We start from the raw sequence: 24,032 nt of genomic DNA, 5'->3' as shown, positions 1-24,032 counted from the left end.
TGGGTGTGAATTTCTGCTTGCCTCGGGCTAACGCCACCCCTGACGTCGCTGGGTTCATATGTCCCTGTGATGCTGATGAATTGTTGTTGGACAGCACATGGGTGCATTTTTGTCAAGCCTTGTGCTTCCACCACAACAACAACCCCCTCTACGAACACACATTTGCCACCACTTTGTTTTGCTGACCTACATTTTAGCACAGACACAAACCCAGAGGAAAAAAAAGCCTACGGTATTTAAATTTTTTTTTTTTTTTTAATACAGCAATATAATATAGTATCACTTTCTTCTCAAATACATTAAAAGCATCTGTCAAGAAAATATTCCGTGAATTTGAATTCACAATACATTCATATCTTTTAAATACAAAATGAAAAATATATCATTAGAGGGTAAAAAAAGAAACAAAAAGCAGCTTTAATAGCTGATATTCTCTCAAACATAATCCACAGATCAAGAGCAAATTCCAGAGATGAGTCAATGACCAAAGAAGGTTTAAAAGCATGAAGAACAAACAAAAAAAAAGCAAATGTTTAAAACATTTTCAAAGACAGCAGGATGGTACTCATTACAGCTGTAAAACCGGACTGGACAGAGCATGCTCACTGGACCACTTTTAATCCGACAGTTGAGTATTTGTAGCGAAGAGGGAAAAGATCGTGTAAGCACCTCAAAATTACAGTTATATACGATTAAGATTCACAGAAATAGAATATAATTGCTGCTCTGTGCAAATACGCACAGTGGTCCACAGATCAGGACATGTTCCAGTGTTGTCAGGACAAAACATGGATATTTATGAGATAACAAGTTCATACACAACAAATAAATAAGTTATCTGACTTTATAATGTTTTCAGATTTACTAAATATAGTTCTCCGAATACATATACTGACAGCAAAGTACAAAAAGGCCTGGGTGAGGCTTAATAACTCCCTGTCAAACACACAGCTGGGTGCAGGTTCCTTCATAGTTAAGGGATTTTAATCATGTTTATCAGGAATTAGGTTCACAAAGATTTATGCAATAAAGTTGTGGTAACTTCAGTAACAGCATTCAGATTGTGTAATTGCGTTGTTATAGTATTCTGCATTTGTTTGTGTGTGAACAGGAGTGATAAAGTCAAGGCGAAAATGAATAAAAACCCAACAAACGTGTTTCCTGCTTCTTAAAATGAGGGAATTTGCTGCTTTTATCAATTTTATATCATTGTAAATTGAATATCCTTGGGTTAAGGGCTCTTGTTCAGACAAAACAAGTCATTTGAAGTAAGACACGTCAAAAAATTAGTACATCAATTAACAATACTGTTAAAAAAGTTTTTTATTTTTAGTTTTTGCGGGGGCTTCTTTTTGTTGCACCAGTATCAAACACATTTTCGCTAGCTAACATGATTTGGGAGTTTACAGACACCATTTTTCTATATTTGTAACATTTTTAACCAAATGTCTCTTGTTGTCCTCAAAAACATTGGAAATAAATCTTTGGCGTTATTGTGTCAATGTGTGTGATTTAGTGATTTCCCTTTTCTCACAACGTCTAGTGTCAAACTTTAAAGTAGCATTAGCTAGCAAACTTTAGCCTCTGTTACTTTGCTTTATTTTTTGCAAACTTCTTTTTTACATTTTCTGTTTTATATTTAAGCTCCATCTTCATTATTTAGCCAACAACATATTTTTTGATGTATTTTGTATATTTTTAATCTCTCTGATAACCTTTTCATACATTTTGTCAGTTTCTTGTGACGTCTTTAAGTTACTTGTTTTGCCTGACTGAGTCCAGAACCCCAAAATATTACATTTACATCAATAAAAATGAATTGAATCAACTATACTCACTTTTAAGAAACAGGAAACGGAAAACGTTTGGCTTTTTTTTTGATAAAGTTTCTTTTCATTGGCTAATTATTTATTTGACTAATCATTTTAGCCCTAAACTTTATCACTTTTTATGGACTTTTAGTGTCACCTCGGACTTAAGGAAAATAACATTTTATGTATTTTCACACAGTAATATCTCAGACAGGAATTCAGGCTGTTGCAGAGACAACCACAGTGTTATTACAGAAACAACAAACACGAGCCAGACTGAATTTAAAATCCAAACTATTCAACTCCTCGGAGGCGCCACAGTTCAAATCCTGTGACACAGATTTATCTTTTTTACATAATTACTTTGTCAGCAAAATAGTCAGCTATATAGACAAACTCTAGAAATACGCAGCAAGGAGTGAACACCGCAAACCCAACGACAGCATCTTTAGTGTCTCAGGAAAGCCTTCAGCAATACAAACTGCAGCATTGGGAAACAGGTGGTCAGACATGATGCAGGCTGCTGAAAAATTCTGGTTTTGATCAAAAGCGCCGGCAGCCTCTGCCTCACAGTGGATATGGACTGTACAGTTCGTATAACGGCACCGCTGCCTTCCTGTCCAGAGAGGCATCCTGCCTACATGATACTGGAGAAAGCCCAGAATCTCCAACCAGGGATGTGACCGTCGGGATTTATGGTTCAGACTTTGATTTTCCTGCTCACATCCTTCATAACACCAGCTCTCAGACCGCCGACCCTCAGGTTTCACAGTCGCCAGAGGATCAGAGAATGATGGAGGGGAAGCGTCACTGGGGGGTTTTGGGGGCACTGGTGGTCACGGTTTGACCTCGGTGGCAGGATCAGGACAGGCCGGGGGGGTTACAGCTGCAGGCTGGGCCAGCGTGGAGAACCAGGAGGACATGGCCGACTTGGCGCTGGTCAAGGCTCCGCCCACTGACTGACCTGAGAGGAGAGGTGAAGATCAGAGATTAGAGTTACAAAGCCGGTGCTCCAAGATTTTCATTCAAGTAAATGTCTAGTTTGATTTTTGTGTATTTTTGTAGTTGACTAATTTGATTTGACTGGTTCAAAGATTGGGAACGTGTCAGGCAATGTCTGGGAATCTCGTCTTATTTTCTTCTTCTGGGTTTTGACTTGAATTGGTTTCCGTGCTTTCTTACCCACTGCCTTCCCTGTCAGGACCACGCTGCGGCTGGTGGTGATCATGGCGTTTCCGATCTTCTTCCCCCGCTCGCTGTTCTGCACCGAGCTGCAGCGGACACGGAGAAAACAAAATGTTCACCAAACCAGAAATCATGCACTCCGCTCACTTTTCTGTTGGAAATCTTCCTCCATCTTTCCAAGAAACAAACGACGCCTCTTAGAGGGGGATTATGCAACAGGAGAGAGGCTGAGCAGCCGTCACAGGTGGGGCCTCTAATGATCGGCGCTGACCTGGCTTTATCCGAACAGCAGCCTGGTGTTTGAGTCCAACACGCAACCTTTCACATGGATCCCCGCTGAGCTGACATTCAGCAGGAATCTCGCTCCTGCATCATCTGGGAGAACAGCAGCGTTGTTAAAAGACCGTGTGGATACGTGTCAGCAGCTGCCGAGCACAGACGTCTGCCAGGCTAACACTCGGAGCCTTCACACCCTCTAATGAGCCAGTTATTTCATCTGAAAATAAACTGTCACTGTGAACCGTGGTACAGTGCAGCTGCCTGAAGTAACCTGTTACCTCTGCGGATCATAACACAGAGCTGTCACTCCGAGTTTGGAGCGGATTTATGAGTGCTGATAGATAAATGGTCACCATGACACCCAGGTTTCTTCCAACCTTGGTTGAGGTGAAGAGGCTGCAATGAAGTTCAGTCTTAGAGAGGTTTAGCTGAAAGTGGTGTTTCTGCATCAATGTGGATGTGTCAGATATCGCTCTGACAAAGTAAAAAATAACATAAATATATTAATATGATAAAAAGAGACATTTAAAAGCAGGAACTGTATAAACATACTTTCAAGATTCAAATAAATGGCAGACTTTGGCACAATCCTCTGCACCACATATAAAAAGAAGCATCATCATCATCATCATCATCATCATCATCATCATCATCATCATCATCATCTGTCTGAAGCAGTGAAGAGGACACAGAAATCACTCAGACACCGGGGTGAATACTGGTCCATGATTGGCTGCTTTTGCAACAAAAGGAAAGAAAATTGATTCAAACACGAAGGAAAAATAACAGATTTCCTCGTGTCAGAGACAACGACGCCGTTTCGCTCCTAAATGTTCTGTGACGGAACAAACACGAGCGAGGGAGGGAAAAGAAATGTCATTTGTCAGAGCTGATCTAGAAGAGACCTGCACAGTGTAAAGTCTGCATGTGAAACATAAAACCAGAGAGAACGTGAGAGCTGCGTGTGTGTGCTGGCATGACTGCTGTCATTCCTCCCCACACACACACACACACACACACACACACACACACACACACACTGTTTATCTGACTACAGCATCAACATGACACCGCTCTGTGCAGGCCCAGCCCGGCGGAGCGTGAACTGGCACCGCTGCTCGCTGCCTCTGTGGCGTCTCGGAGTCAGACGGCCGTCCTGCAGCGCCCACACTCATGGGACTCCCGAGTGGATCCACCAAACAAGCTGTGGTTGCTAGGCACTTGTTGCTAGGATCAAAAATCCAGCTCCATGGCTGCACGTCCACCAGGAATCTGTGCTCGCTGTGCCAACTTCCTTTGGTCTTTATTTTCAAAGTAAGAGACCTGCTGTTGTGCATTCCCAGCAGTGTTGAGAGGCTTAGTGTGTTTTTTTAATCACTTTGCTTAAAGGGACTATGTGTACAATTAAAATTAGACCCTGCCAGTACAAATTGCAGCTCTGTCCATGTTTATACGTGTCTTGTTTGACACAGAGGGGATCCTCAATTTCACATTTTATAGATTGTGGCTTTAATTCAGTTTTTTTTACGCTCAATAACAAAATATTACCATGTGCAGTACTGATGAGATTAGTGGTCAATACCAATATGCAGCAATAAAATATAAATATTTTTAACCACATTCTTCTCGTAAATTGAGTCTAATTCCTCACAACTGCAGAGGAGGACAAAAATACAACATAACTCCAGGCCTGTTTCACCTGGTGGACATTTATTTCTTCTTGTTGTTGTTTTGATTTAAATGTATTTTTACTGTATTTATTATTTTATTATTATTTTTTTTATCATTTTTTTCAAGTAGTTTCAATTTTCTTTTTTTATGAACTGCTTTTATGCGATTTCTACATATACACACGAAAAATAAAAAATAAAAAATAAAAAATAAAAAAAACTACTAAAACTCAAAAGTCAGAGCTGGAACTTGCTACAACTTCCAAATTGACTTTGTCAACACTCTCACAAATAAGTAATTCTGCTGTTTAAATGTGTTTCCATCAGTGATTTCTGTAAACATTTAGGTAAAACAGACCTATATTTCAAAATCTGTTTTGCTGAAAAATGCATATTTTCTACATTTTTTACTACTTTTTAAATTAAATCTCATGTAACAAAGCTCACATTATGATGCACTGTTTAATGTTTCATTTATTTTATATCATTATATTTTGCAATTTCTGCATTTTCATAATTTTTTGTAGTAGTTTTTTTTTTATTTTACTTATTTTACTTTTTATTTATTCACCTGAGCCTTTAACTTTAACTTGCACTCAAGACCTCAAAACTCAAATATGAACAATTGTGTCTAAATTACAGGAAAATTTATAAAAATATTTCAAAAGATGTCTAGAGTCCTGGTTTAAACGCACTGTTCAGTGTGACATACTGTAGCATGGAAAAAATGTTAATAACCTTCATGCTGCTGAAAGGAAATTTGTGTGGAATAATGGAAACACTGTGGTAAAATGATCACATTTAGACTTTTTTCTAATACCACCCAGCTTCAGACTGGTTTCCAACAATCCCATGGTGACAGAAAGCAGTTATTTCCCCTGAGCTACAAACTCTGTCAGCTCAGAGAGGAGCCCGGCGGACACGCTGACTCTCCATCTCGCTAGCTGACCCAAATAAACAGCTCCTTATGTAGAGTAGTGTGGTGCGCCGACAATAAAGAAAGATCCTCTGACAGTGTGTGTCTGCCTGCGGCCGTGCAGCTCGTCACATGACTGCTCTCTGAGAACATCTCTGCCACCGGCTGCTCTTTGTCCGACACTGGTGATGAGGGAGCATGAAAAGGGTGGGCTGTGTTAGCCCTCAGTGCTTCCATAACACACATGCAACACAGCACATCCACAAGGAAGTCAAGCGTAGGGCCTAGTTTTTTTTTTTTAAATGGGGAGTATAAATAGCAGGGAGGTGGCAAAAAATGTCAGGGGCGGCCGCAGTGAGACTTTTCATCCTCATATGAAGTGAGAGTGACGAGCTGATGGGCTCAACTTCCCTCTTTTACTTTCTCAACCAGCATCCTGACGAGTGGGACACGTCACAGCGGTCACCGTCTGTCCTACTAACCCCCGTTTCCCCCGTTGTCCAATCTCAAGTTGCAAAACAGCAACTGTTTACTGACGCAGGAAAACACAGATTTCTGCTGGCCCTGACTGATGAGAGGCAACGAGGCGGCGCTTTGGGGTCAGGAAAATGTCAGAGTGCTGATGGGCACCAAAAAAAAAAAAAAAAGAATTAAAGCTGCCTTTGAAAGAAAAATCAGCAAGCAGGTCGATTTGATCTAAGTTCTATTACACTGCTTTACTAGAATCCACAGATACCGATACAGCAAATGTTTCCTTTCCCTTTAGCTGGAGGTAAAGCAATGGATGGATCACTGAACGGGCACAGACCCAGGGGCCCAAAGGGTCAGAGGCCCCTGGGCTTTACCTGCAATGTGTTAACTGAAACAGGAGACACATGAAATGAGACAGAGACACAAAATGACCACAAAAAATAAAAACTACAAAGAGACTAAAACCAACTATAAACTGTTTTGTCTCTCCTTCAGTCTCGGTGTCTTACTCTTTTGTAGGAGGGGCCAGGGGCCTTTTATGTGTCTGTGCTCAGGGGCCCACTGTCTCATAATCCATTCATAATAGCACCTTTGCTAACGTCATAAAAATGTACTTAAACGCATCATAAACTGCTTCCTGGTTCCTCCCACAGCTGTGATCTTATTACTTTTATCTTATTAATGTTTATCTGTTTTTAATCACAGGAACACTCCTTGTGTTTCTTGTCTGTGTTGCATGTATGTACCTGGCACATTAGATATTATTTTATTATGTAACACAACTGTCAGATTAACAGAATTTCTTGGACTAATATTAATCAGCATCTGAAAGTTAAACCTGTTCTGTGAATGTAAATTGGGGGAAAAAAAGCAGAATATATCAAATCTGGCTGAATCCACATCAGCACTTCCTGATTGTTGACAGGTTTTTCTTGGGTTTAACAAGTGCATCAGTTTTTCATCCTGCTAAATGTTTCCCCGTCGCTCGGAGGAGGGATGAAGTCTGCGAGGCTCAAAGCTCCTGACAGTCAATAAACACTCGTCTCTGGTGTTCAAGGTTGCAGCGAAGACAGAGCTGTTTATCTGCCGCCGCGCCCTCACGTCTCCGTTTAGAGAGCATGTGTACAAACCTCACACACACACACACACACACACACACGTGCACACACACGCACACGCACACACACACGCACACACACACTTCTTCAGGCCGGTTGAATCCCCTCCTGTTTCGGAGCCCGGCTCTGACACAAAGCTGAGATAGGAAATGAGACGTTTAATCCTGAGAAGCTCAGATGGCCAAGCGCCAAACTTCCTGCCTGCACCCCCTGATCACCCCCTGATCACCCCCTGATCACCCCCCCCCACCCCCACCCCCCCAAAGACACTGACTTCGCTGAAACCAGTGATTTTTGTTTTGGCAATGCTGCTTCAAAAATGACTTAGATGATTAATTAATTTATTTTCAATCAATCAACTAATCGATTAATCGACTGTCATGTGTCATTGTTATTGTTAAGCTTAAAGGAAGCATTTATAATTTTACTTTAATGGTTTTATGTTGTTACTTTTATATTTTATTTTATTTCTCTATATTCATCTTCTCCCTGACATCGCTGATATATTTTAAAATGTTGTATTTTCTGTGCACTTATTAAGCCCCTTTTAATTCTCTGAAATAAAGTTTATTCACTTAGTTCATATCCTCTTCTTCTTCTTCATGTCACCTGACTCACCTTTTGTTTTTCTGACATTATAGATTTAATCACATAAATCGGTGTTTCTTCCATTTCTGATTCAAATGTTGTGCTGCTAAACTAAACCAAACCCAGTGTGAGGTTCCTCCACAGTTTTGTGTGTTTGTTTACTGACGCATCACGACAAAGTTCACGGTGGCCGTGTCACCAAACACCTGAAGGTAAAGTGAGAGCTCCGGGTATCACAGCCAGGCAGATCTGCCCGAGTTCTCACCGTAAAGCTAAGTTAGGGACGGTGTGTGTGAGTGTGTGTGTGTGTGTGTGTGGTGGGGGCATTTATCCGACGTGTAACAGTAGAAGCGGCGCTCCAGCTGTGGACGGAGTCGCCTTTCATCCTCACTTCCTGGAATGAAACCGAAGCCGAGGCTGAAGAAGCCTCCAGCTCTGTTTTTGAGAATGAAACTTGCTCATAATTAACGACCTCAGCTGATATGAGACCCTCGCTGCCACCACAGCCCCTCCCCCCCACTTCCATGAAACACCACTGTGGAAAATGAGAACATGAGTTAGAGCAGGGGTCTCCAGCTATCAGCCCAAAACTTATTATCGAATCCAGCCTCAGAAACATTTATTCTAATTTTTCTTCAGTCTGTCTTTGGAGTTCTCCTGTGAGTCTCAGTTCCAGATGGAGACTAAGTCAAATTAAGAAGCCAAATTAACACAAAACATAATGTTGAATAATATTATTTATGCTGAAACATGTGTTTAAAAGTTGCAACTGTCATCAGAGTGTTCTAACAAGTTAAATCCACACTTTATGTCCAAAATCGAGAGAGAACCACATTAAAGTCAGACGTCTCAGATCCAGACAAACTGGTTCTGTTCATTGCCACTCCTTCAGAATAAAAGCACTTTTCGTTCCTATTTGGGAAGTGATGAGTCCCAGACTTTGAAAGGAGGATTTTGAGGACTGAACTCAAGGAGCAAACACTGAGTGAAAGTTGAGCCAATTGTGCTTAATTTAATAAATTAAATTTATTGTGGACTCACTGGAGGTCCCTTATTTAAAGGTTTTATGGTGGATTTTTACATTTTTCTTTTTAAAGGAGCAGGACACTGAAATATTGACAGTTTGAGCTAATGAACCAATCAAATGTGACTTCCTGAAGCTGTCACATTTACTGGCACATCATCTTGTCACCACAAGGGGGCAGCAACACGCAGGTTTTGGTGGTCAGTGAAGTTTAAAAGCAAAATAAATTGGTCACAGCTCTGCTGCTGACTCTGCTCTACAGCTTTGTCCCACATCTTTTTGCTGCTGAGGTGCAGCCACAGACAGATTTCCACTTCAGTTCACATTAAAGTTATTGTGCATTGTCCTGTAAAGAACAGGAGATGAAAGAATAAGTGTAATTACAGCAGGACGATGAAATAATACTCACTGTGAGAGTCGCAGTTTCATGTCAGCTACACTGTACTGGCCCTGGAACGGGTGCCTGCAACAGCAACATTATAAAAAACTTTCATTTTGAGAACTAAATACTTCAATGTGCTTTTTAAAAAGTCTGATTTCAACAAAGTCACGGCTACAATAAAAATAATACAGAAAATTTAATTTCTATAATAAGTTTATTTGAACTGAACAAAGTTTTCTCTGCTCTTCTGAGCAGAATTACATTTTCTTAAAAGATCACATTTCTTTTCTGGTAACGAATATCTGGTCAGATTCATAACCTTACTTGTTGTTTGAGTAGATAGCTCCTCATTTAAATCACAAGTAGCTACTTTACACTTGTTTTTAGACTTTGGAGGCTGTACTTAATTTTTTAAAAGGAAAAATTGATTTTCAAAGTAAAATGTTTATATTTTTTTAAAGGATATGGTTAAGTATCATTTCCAGTACAATACTATTAAACTAGATTCATCCCTTATTATGCACACAACAAAAAACACGTCGATTGGGTGCAATAAATCCACGTACCCGGGGGTGATGGCCGTCATGGCGGGGTGCTTGTTGCTGTACCACACCCGGTAGTTGTGGCTGATCTTCCAGGCTGCGATGAAAGGAGCGCCGTAATCAGCCAGCAGCCGCTCATTATCTGAACAGGAAACAACAGAGGAGCAAAGGAGTTGTAAGTGGATTTACTGTCATTTTCTCCACAGAGTCATTATGTGTGATGATCACAGTGTGTGTCATAATTAGTCATGCCTCTGAACACAACATGCTCAAATACAACCAAGTATTAATACATCACATTAATAGATTAAAATGTAGATCAAATGAATTTAAAAACATATCGTTTTTTGTTTTTTTTTTTTATAGCCTGCAGAAACGTTGGATTAAACAAACTAATTAATGCAGAGGAGAGAAAAATAATCAGCTGATAAAGACGTGAGTAAAGTCACAAAAGAGACACAGTGACTGGAGGTGACCCACCTTCCTGCAGTGCAGAGGACAGTAACGAGTGGAGGTAGAGGGTGAACTGGGCTCGGATCCACTCGTCTCCGCCCTCCCAGCCCGTCCCGTCCAAGAAGACGTCATCACGGTTCTCCGTCACGTGTTTGACGAGGTAGTCAGCGAAGCGCAGGTCTGCCGTCGTCAAACTCAGGATCTTCCGGAGCTCGGGGTCGTGGATCTGGATACGAGCTTCTTCCACCTACAACACCGAAAACACACAGTATTTACTTTCAGGAGCCTTTAGGGAAAGGTTGAATCAAAGGTAAACAAAAAAACTGTTTACACCTGCAGGACTTACCTCAACAATAGCATCACTCAGGTGCCTCTGCTGGCGGAAGAGGATGTTGGTCGCCCCGGCAACGAAGCCTCGCACCGTCACGTCTGATAGGAGGTGATGCTGCTGCAGGGCCATGTAGGGCAGACACAGGTAACCCTGGCAACAACAATATGCAAAGGTCAGGTGCTTATCTCCTAGCGGCGACCTGGACTGATGCAGGTTAGTGGAAGGACACACCCAATGCACACACAAGCCGTCTGACCCAAAACACACATGGGTTTCTATTTGATTAGCGTGTGGTTGAGAGCTGAGGTGTTTTTATTGGTTATTTATTAACTAATATTGATCATGAACAGGCTCCAAAACTCTATGAGGAAACATGATAACATGATGGCGAGGCAAAGTCTGAGAGAGTGTCGTATTTGATCAAATAAACTGATTTATTCAAAAGGAAAGTAGTTTACCATCTATCTATTGATTTATCTTTAGAAGTCCTAATCATTTAGGAACACCCGGTCATCTAATCATCATCTCATCTCAAAGATTAAAATCCAACAGATTTGTAGATGCATTGTTTTCTTATGGTGATGACGCCTGAACTTTACATCTAATATTACCTTAATATGACTTTTCCTGCTGAAATAATTAGTCAAATCATCAAGTAGGTCCTGAGCATAAAATTTATCATCAAAACTTTTAAAATCTGGTCAAACTTAAAAGCCAACTATGACTTGTTGAAGCTTTTCTGTTTTATATCTTATGTAAATTCTTTATTTTTCGGCTTTCTTGTTGGTTTGACACCAACAGTAGAAAACTACTCCTAAAAAACTGCAGTTTTTTTATATAATTATAATAAGTTAATCCGCAGGTGTAGTTACCTTAGTGAAGATGGCGAGCGGCAGCCCGTACTGATCCTCCTCCAGACCGGACAGGAGGCCCTGGGTGACCCCTCCCTGACCGCTGGCCGCCTGCGGCTGCACCGTGATGGGCGTCCCCGGTTTGGAGTCGAAGGTGTCCGGTAGCTGCTCCAACGCCGCCTCCTTCCCCTCGGTTCCCTCTCTGGCGCCCCCCTCCTCCAACACACTGGGGTCCAGAGTCTCCCAGTCGCTCTCTGAGGACTCCGGAGAGGTCCGTGACGGGGGCTTGAGGAGGTGGTTGTCCCCCTCTGTGCTGTTCCCAGAGGACAGGGACTCTGCAGCGGGCTGGGCGGCCTCCTCCGCCTCCGGCTCCAGGGTGGTGTTGGCGATGTCGGTGACCGACACAGAGACAAACTCCTCGGCTCCGGAGATGCTCTCCACCAGGCTCAGCTCCTCCGACACGCTGCTCTTGGGTCTGTAGTGAGAGGAGTCCACCAGGCCGTGCTCCATCATACCTGCACAAACCAGATACAGGAAAATGTCAAATTGTACTATTATATTAATATTTTGTGTGTTCATCTTATTGCAAGGTTTCTACAATCTACACGTCCCGATTTTCCAGACCTTGAAGAGAAACTTATCATTCATGTGGAGTCTTTTATCTCGGTTTGCTCTCCACCAGCTCCTGAGGGAAGCATCTGGCTCTGTAGCTGCTAAATGTTGAGATTATTTACACTGACTTACACCTGGTGTGCACCTGAGGATGAGGCCACACCCTTAGAGGATAAATTTCAATACTTTTAAACTTTTAAACTGTTTTTTATAAACTTGTCTGGCCCACAATTTAACCAGATTCACCACTGATGCCTTTTGAAATAATGATGGTTTGCTAATTTCCATGCAGATATCATTATTATTACTCTTTGTTGATTTTTAAACATACAATAATTATAAACTTTATTTATATAGCACTTTCCTTAACTGAAAGAAAAGGGGGGATTAAAAAACATCAGAAATTAAAAACAAAACAAAAACAAGCACATCATAAAACAGAGGTAACTTACAAACATAAATTGTCTGTATTTATTACAGCCCAAAGGTTGATTAAAAAAATGACAGGGACAAAACATGAGTACATACAGTGAATATATATATATATATTCACTGTATGTACTTAATCAATCATTTGCCGGCAGGTTAATGATTTGAATTCTGCTGCAGGTCATCGAAATGATAGCTCCCTCCCTCACACCTCTCTCTTTTCCTCAGTTCTTACATCGTCTGTGCAGGTGGATTAAATAAACTAAACCAATGCACCATCCTGTCAAAGGCCTGCTGTAGCATGCAGAAGGAGTGAGGCTTTTATTTTGGTCTTTACTGACCTGGAAACAGCGATAAAACTGTCATCAGAGCTCCTACTAGTCTGTTGACAGGAGACACATAGAACAGGACCTGCAAACATGAGCCAGAAGAAAAAAAAAAAAAAAACAGACACATAAGAGTCACATTTCAAAAGCGCTGAACCACCAGAGAAGTGGACAAGCTGTGTTGATTCGTACCTTCTTCTCCAGCAGAATAAGCTTGAAGAGGATGAGGACCTGCAACAGAAACAAGACGTTTAGTGATTATTCAACGGAAAATATTACACTGTTTTTACTCGACATCCATCGTCTTCTACCTTGTGTCGAAAGTGCAGTATTAAATCCCTCGGCGATAACCCTGAGGAGAGAGAACAAACACGGGGAGTTCAGCCTCTGAGAAAAATGCAGTGGTCAAAGGGTCTGATGAGACACAACAACAAATATGGTCGGTGTGAAAAATTTCTACATTTCTGAAAATACAAACCAAAGCAAAACTCTGTGTCCACGGCTCGTTTTCTGAAAGGAAAACTGCACAATTAAAGAACCTTTTTCACTATTTTACAGCCACCTGAGGTCTGAGCTCTTCAGCAATTGATCGTTTTTTTAATGAAATGACACCTAGTTGCAACTTTTTTGGCTTTTTCTTATAATCTATTGAACTAAATTCCCTGAAAAGGGGCCAAATAAAGATAAGAACTTGGTCATATTTCACCATTGTTTGTATTAGTGTGCCTGTAAGCGCAGCGTTACAGACACGTGAAATCACAGTTTTACCTAAATAAACCTGCGACCCCTCCAGAGCCGAGCCCCTCAGAGAGCCGTTCATGTGGTCGTAGAGCTCCTGCAGGGAAACGGGAGGTGAGCGTAGGAGTCAAACATTAACGACCAAACATTCGCACCAAAAAAAAAACCTCTCACCTTCAGAATAGAGATCTGTGAGAAGTCTTTCTCCTCAAAGTAGGCGTGAGTGATGAGCTGCAGCTTGGCTTGAAGCAGACCGTAGAGAGGCTGCAGATGAAAACAAACAGAGCAGCAGAGCATGTGTGTGAGTCAGTTACAGCGTGACCCACAAAACACCTCGTGCAGGCTGATTCCTCATCACAGGAAGAGAAACACTCGATCATGACTCCATCATGCACGTGCTTCTTCATGGCCACAGATGAGATAGGTCATTTTCAGTGTTGTGCATATTTTTAAAAAAATGTGCAGTGGAGGTTTGTTACCTTGTTGTTGAACATGACAACCAACCCACAGAAGCCCCTATGTTCCCCTCCTAAGCCCCTGGGCTGCAGGTTGTATTTCAAGACGTTATGTTGTCGTCGTTTTTGACCCAGACGCCACCACACATGGAGACTTGTGCTTATTTGACATTTTCAGAATCTGCAAACATCTCAGTAGCCTCCAGTTTCCATCACAGTTTTGTGCAAAATAGCAAATCTTTCTTTTTTTTTTTTTTTTTTGAAAAGTCAACAACACACATTTGTGAATGGTCTTTGTTTCCTCTCTGTGATGTTGTGTGAATAAAGCTGAGTTTTCTCCTCTTACAGTATTGTTCCCTGGGACTGATTCGGCAGGCGCCACGACTTGAAAGCTAAAGAGGTGTTTCCAATTCACGTTTGCAAAATATAGCTCTATCAAAAAGTCTGAAAAACCATTTCTCATTTTTAAGTTCACAAACTGCACATTAAGCAGGTTAACGGAAACCCACCCGGTGTGGAATAAGTTTAGACAGAAATTGTGGTGAGCTGCCAAAAAACGAGGGAATGAACACTCTTACTGACAGAAACAGTGAAGCTGTGCGTTGACGAGTTGTGAAACTTTCTGACGCTGGAAAGTTGTGGGAGGAAGTATCCAGAAGTGTGAGGTGTAAATTAAGTGTGCTATTTTTTTCCGTTTTGTCCCCCTGAGCTGATCTGGGACGTCCCAAACTCATATTAAATAATCTTTTCATTTTCAATCACCTGGTTAAATGAGTAACAGTATAACTAAGCTTTGTAACCGGAACAATAAAAGGAGAAATAAACCAATCAAGACCAAAACCCTGTTAAAATTTAACTCCAGTGTCCAGTTGTGTTGACTTTTTGAACCACTCACTCTTTTCTTCAGCATCATTTAGAAGCTTTTTATAAAACAAAGAGCTGGATGCACAGATGCAGCGTCATGAGGTCAACATGTGGGCTGGTTTTTTGCTTCCTTGGTCGTTTGTTAACTGGAAACACGACTATAGGCTTTTTTTTTCCCAGCAGCACCGTCTTCTCCCAGCTCTGTCAGCTGTTTGTTTGCTGTCACAGCTGAATTATGGGAGCTCTCTGACCGCTGCTGGAGGCGGTACTTATTCCCTGACAACCCCAAGTAATGTCATCCCTTTAAAATCTGTAGACACAGACAACGACCTTTAACCTTGAAAGCTATTCCCCAAGATAAGACCACAAATAATGACAACTCCCTTCACGCACGTTTGTTAGTGATGTATGAGAATAACGTGGACACTGCAGCATTTCACTAAAAACTCAGGAATAATATCTTAATAATAAAAGAATATCTAATGTCCCATCCAGTGCATACATTCATTATAGTTTCACATGATGATATTTCATCTTGCATCGACTTTACACCTTTAAAATGTTTCACCTCAAATGAGAAGAGACGGTTACTCTGGTTACTCTAGAGCCTCACTGGATCCACTGCTGAACATTAGAGGCGGAGAAGATGCCTGGAAATGAAAAGCCCTCTCCCTGCTCTCTCCTCCACCACAGTGAGGTCACGACAGTGTCCCAGGGCCCAGCTACTTGTCCCTTCATTTGATTAGCTCCAGCTCGCAAAGCTACTGAGCCTGAAATCAAATCTTAGATAAATCTGAGATAACGGTGACGTCCTCGGACTGACTCACCACTCGGCTGAGGACGCAGACGCTCTTCTGAACCGTCTCCCTGGTGACGTCAGCCTGCCGGACCTTTAGGGCCTGAGGAGAGATTCAAACATTCTTTTTTAAATATACATTTATAAAAGACCAACAAGCCGAGCACGGTGAGTAATCGCTCTGCAGACGACCTCCTGACAACCTCGTGCTGATGTCACAGGAGACAGAGACAGAACAATAGGTGCTGTCGTTTTATTTCCTCTGGATGCTTCAAATCAAAGCTCCCATCATAAACACAAACGAAGACGAGAGCAATGATGCTTTGTGTGCGTAATGATGAACACAGCACATGGCCAAAAGTATGCAGACACCTAAACTTTGCACCCTCTAAAACCGCTGCAGTACTCTTCTGCTTCTTCTTGGTACCTTGCATGAACGTCTTTGGCCACTGATGTCTACAGATAAGAGAACAAAATCAAGGCTTCATGTTGTGGAAGAACTGAAAGAAAATATATGTGGACTGACCTTTGCTTCTATCTGGCGATAACAGGAGACTCCATACACACACTTCATGTCTGCGCTGAGCGGCGGCAGGTGAAAATACACAGTGTCTGCAACACAAGAAGATCAGTCGTCATAAAGATCCCATAAAGATTTTACACTTCTGCTTCAGTTTTAGTGCTGAAGTCCATCAGAAGATATATTTGTGGTTTTAAGATTCAAAAACCATCTGGATGTAGTTTTACATCTCCTCTCTCAGGCTTCGCTCTGGAGCTCTACTAAGTAAAATACTTTTGATCTTAAGGACAGAAAATCAGCAGGATGAAGACGTTGCATTGAAACACATTGTGTGTGAGAACAGTTCAGGAGCTCAAACTGTTCCCACGCTGCAGAGGAAGCTTCAGCTCCTACATCAGTACGTGCACCTGACAGTAAGATATGCAAAGTTCAGAGACAGAGAGTGGTTATGTAAGAGTGAGGGTACAAAACATCAACCACAGAAGTGCTGAGCAGGGATGTTTAAGTGATCGTTTTACAGCACGGCACAGTTTCAACACTGCTGCCAAACTGGATAAACCTGCAACCTGAAGACAAAATATACAAGCTGCTCATCAGCGGCTGGTGTTTGTTTCATTCCTCACGAGAGATCCCAGAACCAACGGAGCGTGTTTGACTACAGCTCACATGACCCGACTGCAGAGCGTCTTCCAGAGCTTATCATACAATTTTAAATGCATTTCCTATTCCCCCAAACAGCCACTCATTTCACTTCATTTTAATACACATTAAAAATCACCCTGCAGCTGCTTGCTGTTTTTAAACATGCACTTATTTCAAACAGATCCACTCTGGTGCATTCAAAGACACCCCTGACATCAGAACGCTCATATTTTTGCTGCAGTAACTGACCAAATTCACATGGTCCTTTTAATCACATCTGACTTTGCCAATTGTTTGTTTTATTCCCGAAAAACTCTTCAACAAAATGCTGCTCTGGTAGTTGACGGATATTAGAGCTTTTCAAAACACAAGAACATCACAAAAAACAGTAACAAAAAAACTAAAAACCAAAAAAATGCAAATAAACAGAAGCTGATGCGTAACTGTATGTGGAAGTTAGGGAGCTGATCTGAAAGCATATATACAATGATCAGGATGGTTTATGGTTGTTTATGCTCATGAATCCAAGTGTGATCATTATCAATAATTCAGGTTTATAGCAATAAAATGAAGCAGTGGAGGAAATGGCACAAGTATGAGCCTTTATTCCATCAGGGGACGGGATGAAGAGCAGTTTGTAATGTGGTTAATATCTGATCTGATGAGACGACATCAGGGTTGAAAAGGTTGGATGTTGGACATCAGAGATTGACCAGCGGAGGCACGACGGGGCATCTGGATCTGGACTGAGGCCACAGCTGCAGCACATCAAGCCAACCAGCCGAGTCCCAAGAATCCCAGCCAAGAAGAAGGCAGCATCTCAACTCTCTGCCTCACATTCACGTTTCTGCAGCAGCTCACACTGGAAGCTGCTCCTGAGGCGCAAACATGTCTGCAGAGGGTCCTGCTGAGCTGAACTGAGACTGAAACACAAACACCACAGACCAAAGACTCTGCTTTGGTTCCAGGTTTTTGCTTTCAAATTGATTATCAGAGTCCTTGCTGTCGATCAGGTGATCGTTTCGGGCTCAGTTCATTTAACAAGAGTGTGTCAACAGCAGAGTGTGACCAACACCCAGTCACATCAGCGGGACTGTTGTTTTCATGAGCCGCAGTGCAGAGGGAGTGGGTCATATCGCAGCTGAGTGGCAGCAGCACACACACACACACACACACACACACACACACACACACACACACACACACACACACACCAGTAACAGCAGATTAACAGATACACGGCAGGGATCAGCTCAGATTCACCTGGATGTTTAGAAATGTGAGACAGAAACTGGCAGAGTCACATCATGAGCTGCAGAACCTCCCCTATTATATTATATTATATTATATTATATTATATTATATTATATTATATTATATTATATTATATTATATTATATTATATTATATTATATTATATGATTATTTTGAGTCACAATTATAGTGGGAATAATCATTTTTGCATTTCAGGTTCACTGAAAAAAAAATCTGAAAATGATGATGATGTGATTTTTGTGGGGTCTGTACCAAACAAGCATGTTCCTTTACACCTATTTTTTTTTTTTTTTTAAACTTCATTTATGTGATGTTTTGACACATTTTGCCTAAAAAAAATGCAGCTCCTGAGATTTGGATGTTGCACTTGGCTAAACTGCAACTTCGATAATATTTTGATTAATTGTGCATTTCTACTCCAAAACCTCAAGGTATTAAATTTACATTAATACAAGACGAGAAAAGCAACCAGTCTCACTTTTGACAGCCTTGAACCTGCAAATGTTTCGCTTTTTTTTCTTATTAAAACAGCTGCTGATTAATTTTCTGTCAATCAACTCATCACTTCATTGACTAATGGTTGGCTGCATCCAGCTGTGGAGGATCGCAGCAGTCTGTGGGACCACATTTCTGAAGCATGACAAGTGGTCAAACAGTTTCAGCTGTGATGCATCAGTGCAGAGAATAAATGTTAAAATTATAAATTATGCAAAAAAAAACCAAGATGATCTGAAACCTGCAAGGGACTAAAAATAAGCTGCTTGTTTCATATTGTCTCTGGATGCAAAACGTCCCTCCAAAGTAAGAGAGAGAGAGAAAAAAAAAAGGCTGGAAGAAGATTTTTTTTTTTTTTATCTGGGAAAATTCTGCGTATTCATGCAACATGAAAACCGCCACAAACACTGAGCTGACCGACAGAGAGACAGTCGAGAGCGCTGACCAGGAGCAGGAAATGAGAAACTCCTCTGTCCTGTCTCGTCAGCTCCCAAACACTCTGCTGTAGATGTGAACTTTGCCTCACTTCCTCCTGTTTGCCTTCACTGGGCAGCACCAACAGCAGCAGTGAACCACAGGACGGTCACATGACAGCAGCCACAGCGCACGGGACAGTCACCCACACCCACTGCTGTTCTCTCTTTACAGCCTGGAGACTGTCTCTGGTTTCCACGGTGACACTTTTACACAATAACAGATTCCCACTGGCTTTTTTTCCCCTACTAAATAAATAAAGGAAATCCTGAAATACACAAGGTTTGAATTTCCACAGATGAAAATCCTACTTTCATCCGATCTTAGTCGAGTTAATATTTATTTATAAAGCACCAAATCACAACAGAAGTTATCTTCCAAACAGAGCAGGTCTGGACAGTCTCAACAATTCCCACCACGAGCGGCACTTGGTGACAGTGGCAGGGAAAAGCTTCCTTTTTTAATTGCCATCAATTATTACCTGCACTTACAGCAGTGACCTTTACAGCAAACACTGTGCTGGGTGATTAGTGGAGTGGGTTTCGCCTCCCAGGCTGCCGTACCTCACTGTTGGAGGTGGTTTCCAGCAGCTGCTTCACTTCTGCCGTGACATTATGACACGACAGCTTTAGAGAGGGCTGCAACTAACGAGACATTCTTTACGGCCTTCAGATGGAAACCCTTTGAACTCCCCTCCTATGGCACCTTCACTTCCAGTTCAATCCTCCATCTGCCCCACATCTCAGCGGGAGCTGGGAGCCACAGATACGATCAGTAACCGTCCAGGTTGCATTAGGAGCCCAACCAACAACAGAAACAGTCCTACATTCAAGATTTGAGCTGATCGTGTCTGGACAGCCTTCATATGCTATTACCTCCCAGATCTTCAAACCAGACACAAAAGGACAAAAGGAACTTGGCTTCAGGTCAGGTTGGAATGACAGTCGACGCCCAGTGTCCCCGAGCATCGCCTTTTGGAGGAATAACTGAAACCTTCCCCGGGAAGGACGGAAAGGTCTGCGGTGTTCGGGGTCCAGAATACATCCGGCCTGTTTCCAGATTCATCCCACACCCTGAGATCACTGAAACTGCAAAATCATCGTCCTCCTTTCCACAAGGAGGCATGAAATGAGGCTAATTATTATTTGAAACGTTTCTGGTATTCTTATGTGCAATATCAATAATTTAAAGGCCAGATTGAGCAAACATTGAAAGGCCTTTGTTGTTTATAACCATGGCAAACTTCCTGGAAATCAACAAACCCACTGAATAAACAGAGAGATTGACCCTCACTTCCTGTTGGTTTGTGGCTCCAGTTAGAACCTCAAGTACCCAACAAGAACTGCACATTAATCAGAGACAAATATTATTTTTGATTAATCTTCTCAATGAAACAATGAAGTGTTCGGTTCGAGAAAACAAAATCGAGCTCGAGGTGACGTCCTGTTTTCAAAACCTGAAGATATTCAGTTTACTGTCAAACAATACAAGGAGAAAAAATAATTATTCAGAATTTATCATCTGAGAGAGCCTTCGACACTGTGGAGGAGACGCACCTTCCTGGTAGTTGTGGGCCCCGTCAGGCAGAGCCAGGAAGGGGAGGTACTTCCACTCCTCAGGCAGCAGGTTACTGTCGTGACCCTCGTCTGGCATCAGCGGCGGGTAGGAGAATTCAACCTGAAGGCCGAGGAGGAGGAGAGAGCGTGGTCAGATTTACCATCATGTAGAAGCAGAGGAGGTGAAATGTTCCTTTAACTCAGACGTCAGAGATATTTCATGGGACAAGTGAACAACAGAAACCAGCTCTGAAATCGCTGCATGTTTGTAGAAAACAGACAGTGCTGCAAGATCATTTAGCATAATTCATGTATCTGTTTCAGTTTAGGGCTGAAACAATGAGTCGGTTTAAAGGCATTTCTCAAGCAAACATTGAGAAATATTCTTTTGGTTCCAGCTTCTCAGATGTGATGATGCGGAAAATTGTGATTGTGACATTTTACAGATCAAATGAGACGATTCACTGACACTGAAAATAGTCAGTGGCTGCAGCTCTAACTCAACCCCAGTCAAAGTAGAAGGAAGCTAACAATGCTAACATCTCTATTGTTTCCAATGAGCCAAAGAAAAACTCACACCACCATTGTAGCCCAGCCTCGTGCCAGTGGCGACGGTTAAGAGCCTCCTACAAGATTAACCTGAAACCTGCTGGTCCTGAACGCCACACACACACACACACACACACACACCCAGCAACAATGATTCACTCTTTACTGATCAACTGCTGCAGAGTGCGCTCCCTCGGGGCGAGCTGCCACTCCTCACTCCAGAGAAGTGATGCTCTGAGCAGAAACACCTCCACGTCTCCTCCATAAGCCTCCTGACGGGGAAACAGATGGGCGGCAGGTCAAAGAGACGGAGACAGAGGGATTACAGGAACCCAATCATCTGATACCCAGCAGGAGATCACTGACCCCCCCCCCTCAGATAACCTCTGTTAACAGAGGCAACAGGCTCATTACCTGAAACAAAGAGCGTGCACTGTCTCTGCTGCAGCTTCAGCCTAGAAATGATCTTTTTTTTTTTTTAATCTTTCAGCTCAAACAGCAGCTGCTTCCAAGGCCGCTGAGTCGAGTTCAACAGGCCAGAGAGAGACTGTCCCCTCATCTCTGAGCAGCAGAGACAGATGGAGAGCAGCAGCAATGACAAACACAAGGCACAGTGTTTGGGTTCATGGCTGCCAGCTCTGCCTGTAAATTTAATGAATTCAGAAAAAAGGAGGAGGAGGAGGAGGAGGAGGAGGAAGGTGAAGAGGTGAAAACTAGAAGATGCATTAGAGCCACTTCTGCTGAATTCCTCACTGATAAGCAGGTGTTAAACGCTGCCAGAGGTCAGACACGTCGCTCAGTTAAATGTTAATCGTTGCAAAACTCATTTACAGGGACGGCAAAACCAAGATGTGAGGTTTTTTAATTAAAAAAAAAAAACTAAAACTAAACCTGTATTTTGATCATCAATTCATATTTTTAGTCATTTTTCAAGTAAAAATGCCAAAACCTTCCCTGATTTGCTGCTTTTCTTTGTTCTGATTGTGAATTAAACAGGTCGTCTGAATACAAGCTCCCTCTCTGACATCAGTCTCTTCAGGATCATCATGATGTGATCTGCTCTCATAGGTTGTACTATTTTCCGACCTTGTTAGTTGTTTAGTTAAGCTTTATCTGTTCAGGAAGTCTCACAGAGATCAATATCTCTCTTGCAAACAGGCCTACAACCGATGACTATTTTCATTATCGATTAATCTGACAGTTTTTCTGCTACGAAATACCCTCCACAGCTTCCCAGTGTCTAAACTACAGATCAAAAATCCTCAGATATTCAGTTTACTACAAGTTGAGATGATCACAACAAGCTCGCACACATTAACACATTCATTAAAACAATGACACATAGAATTAAAAATACAAGTAAAGCTCTAACGTCCCTCAAAGGAAATTAGAGCTGCAACATTTAGTCGATTAATCAATTAGTTGATAGATTTATTTTAAGCAATAAAGTTAAAGATTCTCGAATATGAAGATTTGCTGCTTTTCTTTACGCCGGTAAACTGAAAATGTTTAGTGGTTACGAATACAGGAAGCTGTTTGAATACAGAACAGCTTCTTTTCTTCTGCTATTTTCTGACATTTTTTTAGATGGAACCAATAATCAAGGGAATAATTAATCAATAATGTAGTTGCAGCCCTGATAATATTTGGAAAAATTATCAAAAATATCCACAAGTAATGATAAATTTAAATAATGTTGCAGCTCATCACATATATTAAACTGCTCTTCTTACAGAAATGAACTGTGAAATAAGAGCTGCATTGATTAGTGGATTAATCTTGCTGCTAATTGATTAATTATTTATTAATCACTGATTAATTTAGTCACTCTTTAAATCAACAATGTCAAGCATTTGCTGGTTCCAGGGGGCAGATCTACCGCATCCAGGACCAGTTTAAGTCCAGATGCAGCCTGTAGTGAAAATACCCTGAACTGGAAAGATGTCTATACTGGCAGCAGAGCCCATGTTATATAAGCCAGAGAGCAAACAGCTGATCTAACTTCCATGCATGTCAGGCAGGGGACAATTCCCATCATCCCTGCAGGCTTATGAGGGCTATAATTAAAATAAAGACTCATTAAGCTGCAGCGTTATCATGCAGCCGTGTGGAAGTCACAGCATACAGACCCCCAGAGGAGCCGTGTGTTTATTTGCAGTTAGCTGCGTTAGCATGGAGCAGGGTTCATGTACCTGACAGCCCTTTTTATGGTGAAATCCAACCACCACGATGTGCAGCACCGGCCCTTTCCCGTCCTCTCTGCCGTGGGACTCCATGCCCGCCTCCCCCTGGATGTGTAGGCAGGGCCGGGATGTTCTGAATTCGGGGCTCGGATGTGAAAGAAACCGGTGAACACAGAGGATTTCTCTGAATTGCCTCGGTAAACAGACCGGAGCACAACTCAGCCGCAGCGGAGACGGTCCTGTTCCGCCTCGTCCGTCAAAGAGCCGCAGGAGCGACGGAGTGAGATGGTTCACTGCAGCGCACTTCCTGTTTTTCCTACTACAACAACAAATGTGTTTGTGCAAACAAGGAATTACACACAATACCAATGACAACGAGCAAAGATAAAGAGACATTAGAATATAACTATTAGTCAGTAGGTTGTAGATGCAATATACAATATTTATATCTAAGAAATAATGAAATATATATTAAATAATGCACTAAATTTCTTTAT

General features: G+C 41.9%; 1 protein-coding gene across 1 annotated transcript; it reads right to left on the bottom strand.

The window, feature by feature from the left end:
- Positions 1 to 235: 235 nt before the first annotated feature.
- avl9 (AVL9 homolog (S. cerevisiase)) lies at positions 236 to 23,782 on the bottom strand. Its single transcript, XM_071484614.1, has 16 exons — positions 23,545 to 23,782; positions 20,804 to 20,924; positions 16,368 to 16,453; positions 15,873 to 15,944; positions 13,901 to 13,990; positions 13,757 to 13,823; positions 13,300 to 13,340; positions 13,181 to 13,219; positions 13,004 to 13,073; positions 11,643 to 12,136; positions 10,786 to 10,920; positions 10,467 to 10,686; positions 10,011 to 10,128; positions 9,472 to 9,525; positions 2,994 to 3,082; positions 236 to 2,775 (listed from the first exon to the last, which is right to left on the bottom strand). Exons 1-16 carry the CDS (start codon positions 23,626 to 23,628, stop codon positions 2,648 to 2,650), a joined length of 1,908 nt encoding a protein of 635 aa, XP_071340715.1. The 5' UTR covers positions 23,629 to 23,782; the 3' UTR covers positions 236 to 2,647.
- Between the last annotated feature and the right edge of the window lie 250 nt (positions 23,783 to 24,032).

The sequence above is a fragment of the Trachinotus anak genome, unplaced genomic scaffold, assembly GCF_046630095.1.
Source record: "Trachinotus anak isolate AG129_WGS33_773 ecotype Australia unplaced genomic scaffold, CSIRO_AGI_Tana_v1 ptg000009l, whole genome shotgun sequence".
NCBI classification, from domain to species: domain Eukaryota; kingdom Metazoa; phylum Chordata; class Actinopteri; order Carangiformes; family Carangidae; genus Trachinotus; species Trachinotus anak.
Note: the sequence above shows the minus strand (reverse complement) of the source record. Positions and strands in the feature narration are given on the sequence as shown.

Excerpts from the sequence above, each read along its gene's own strand:
- avl9 (XM_071484614.1), bottom strand. The coding sequence starts at position 23,628 with ATGGAGTCCCACGGCAGAGAGGACGGGAAAGGGCCGGTGCTGCACATC. Across the intron at positions 20,925-23,544 it reads ACCATAAAAAGGGCTGTCAG|GTTGAATTCTCCTACCCGCC; the intron begins GTACATGAACCC and ends CTCGGCCTTCAG. Across the intron at positions 10,129-10,466 it reads GTCCTCTGCACTGCAGGAAG|ATAATGAGCGGCTGCTGGCT; the intron begins GTGGGTCACCTC and ends TTTCCTGTTCAG.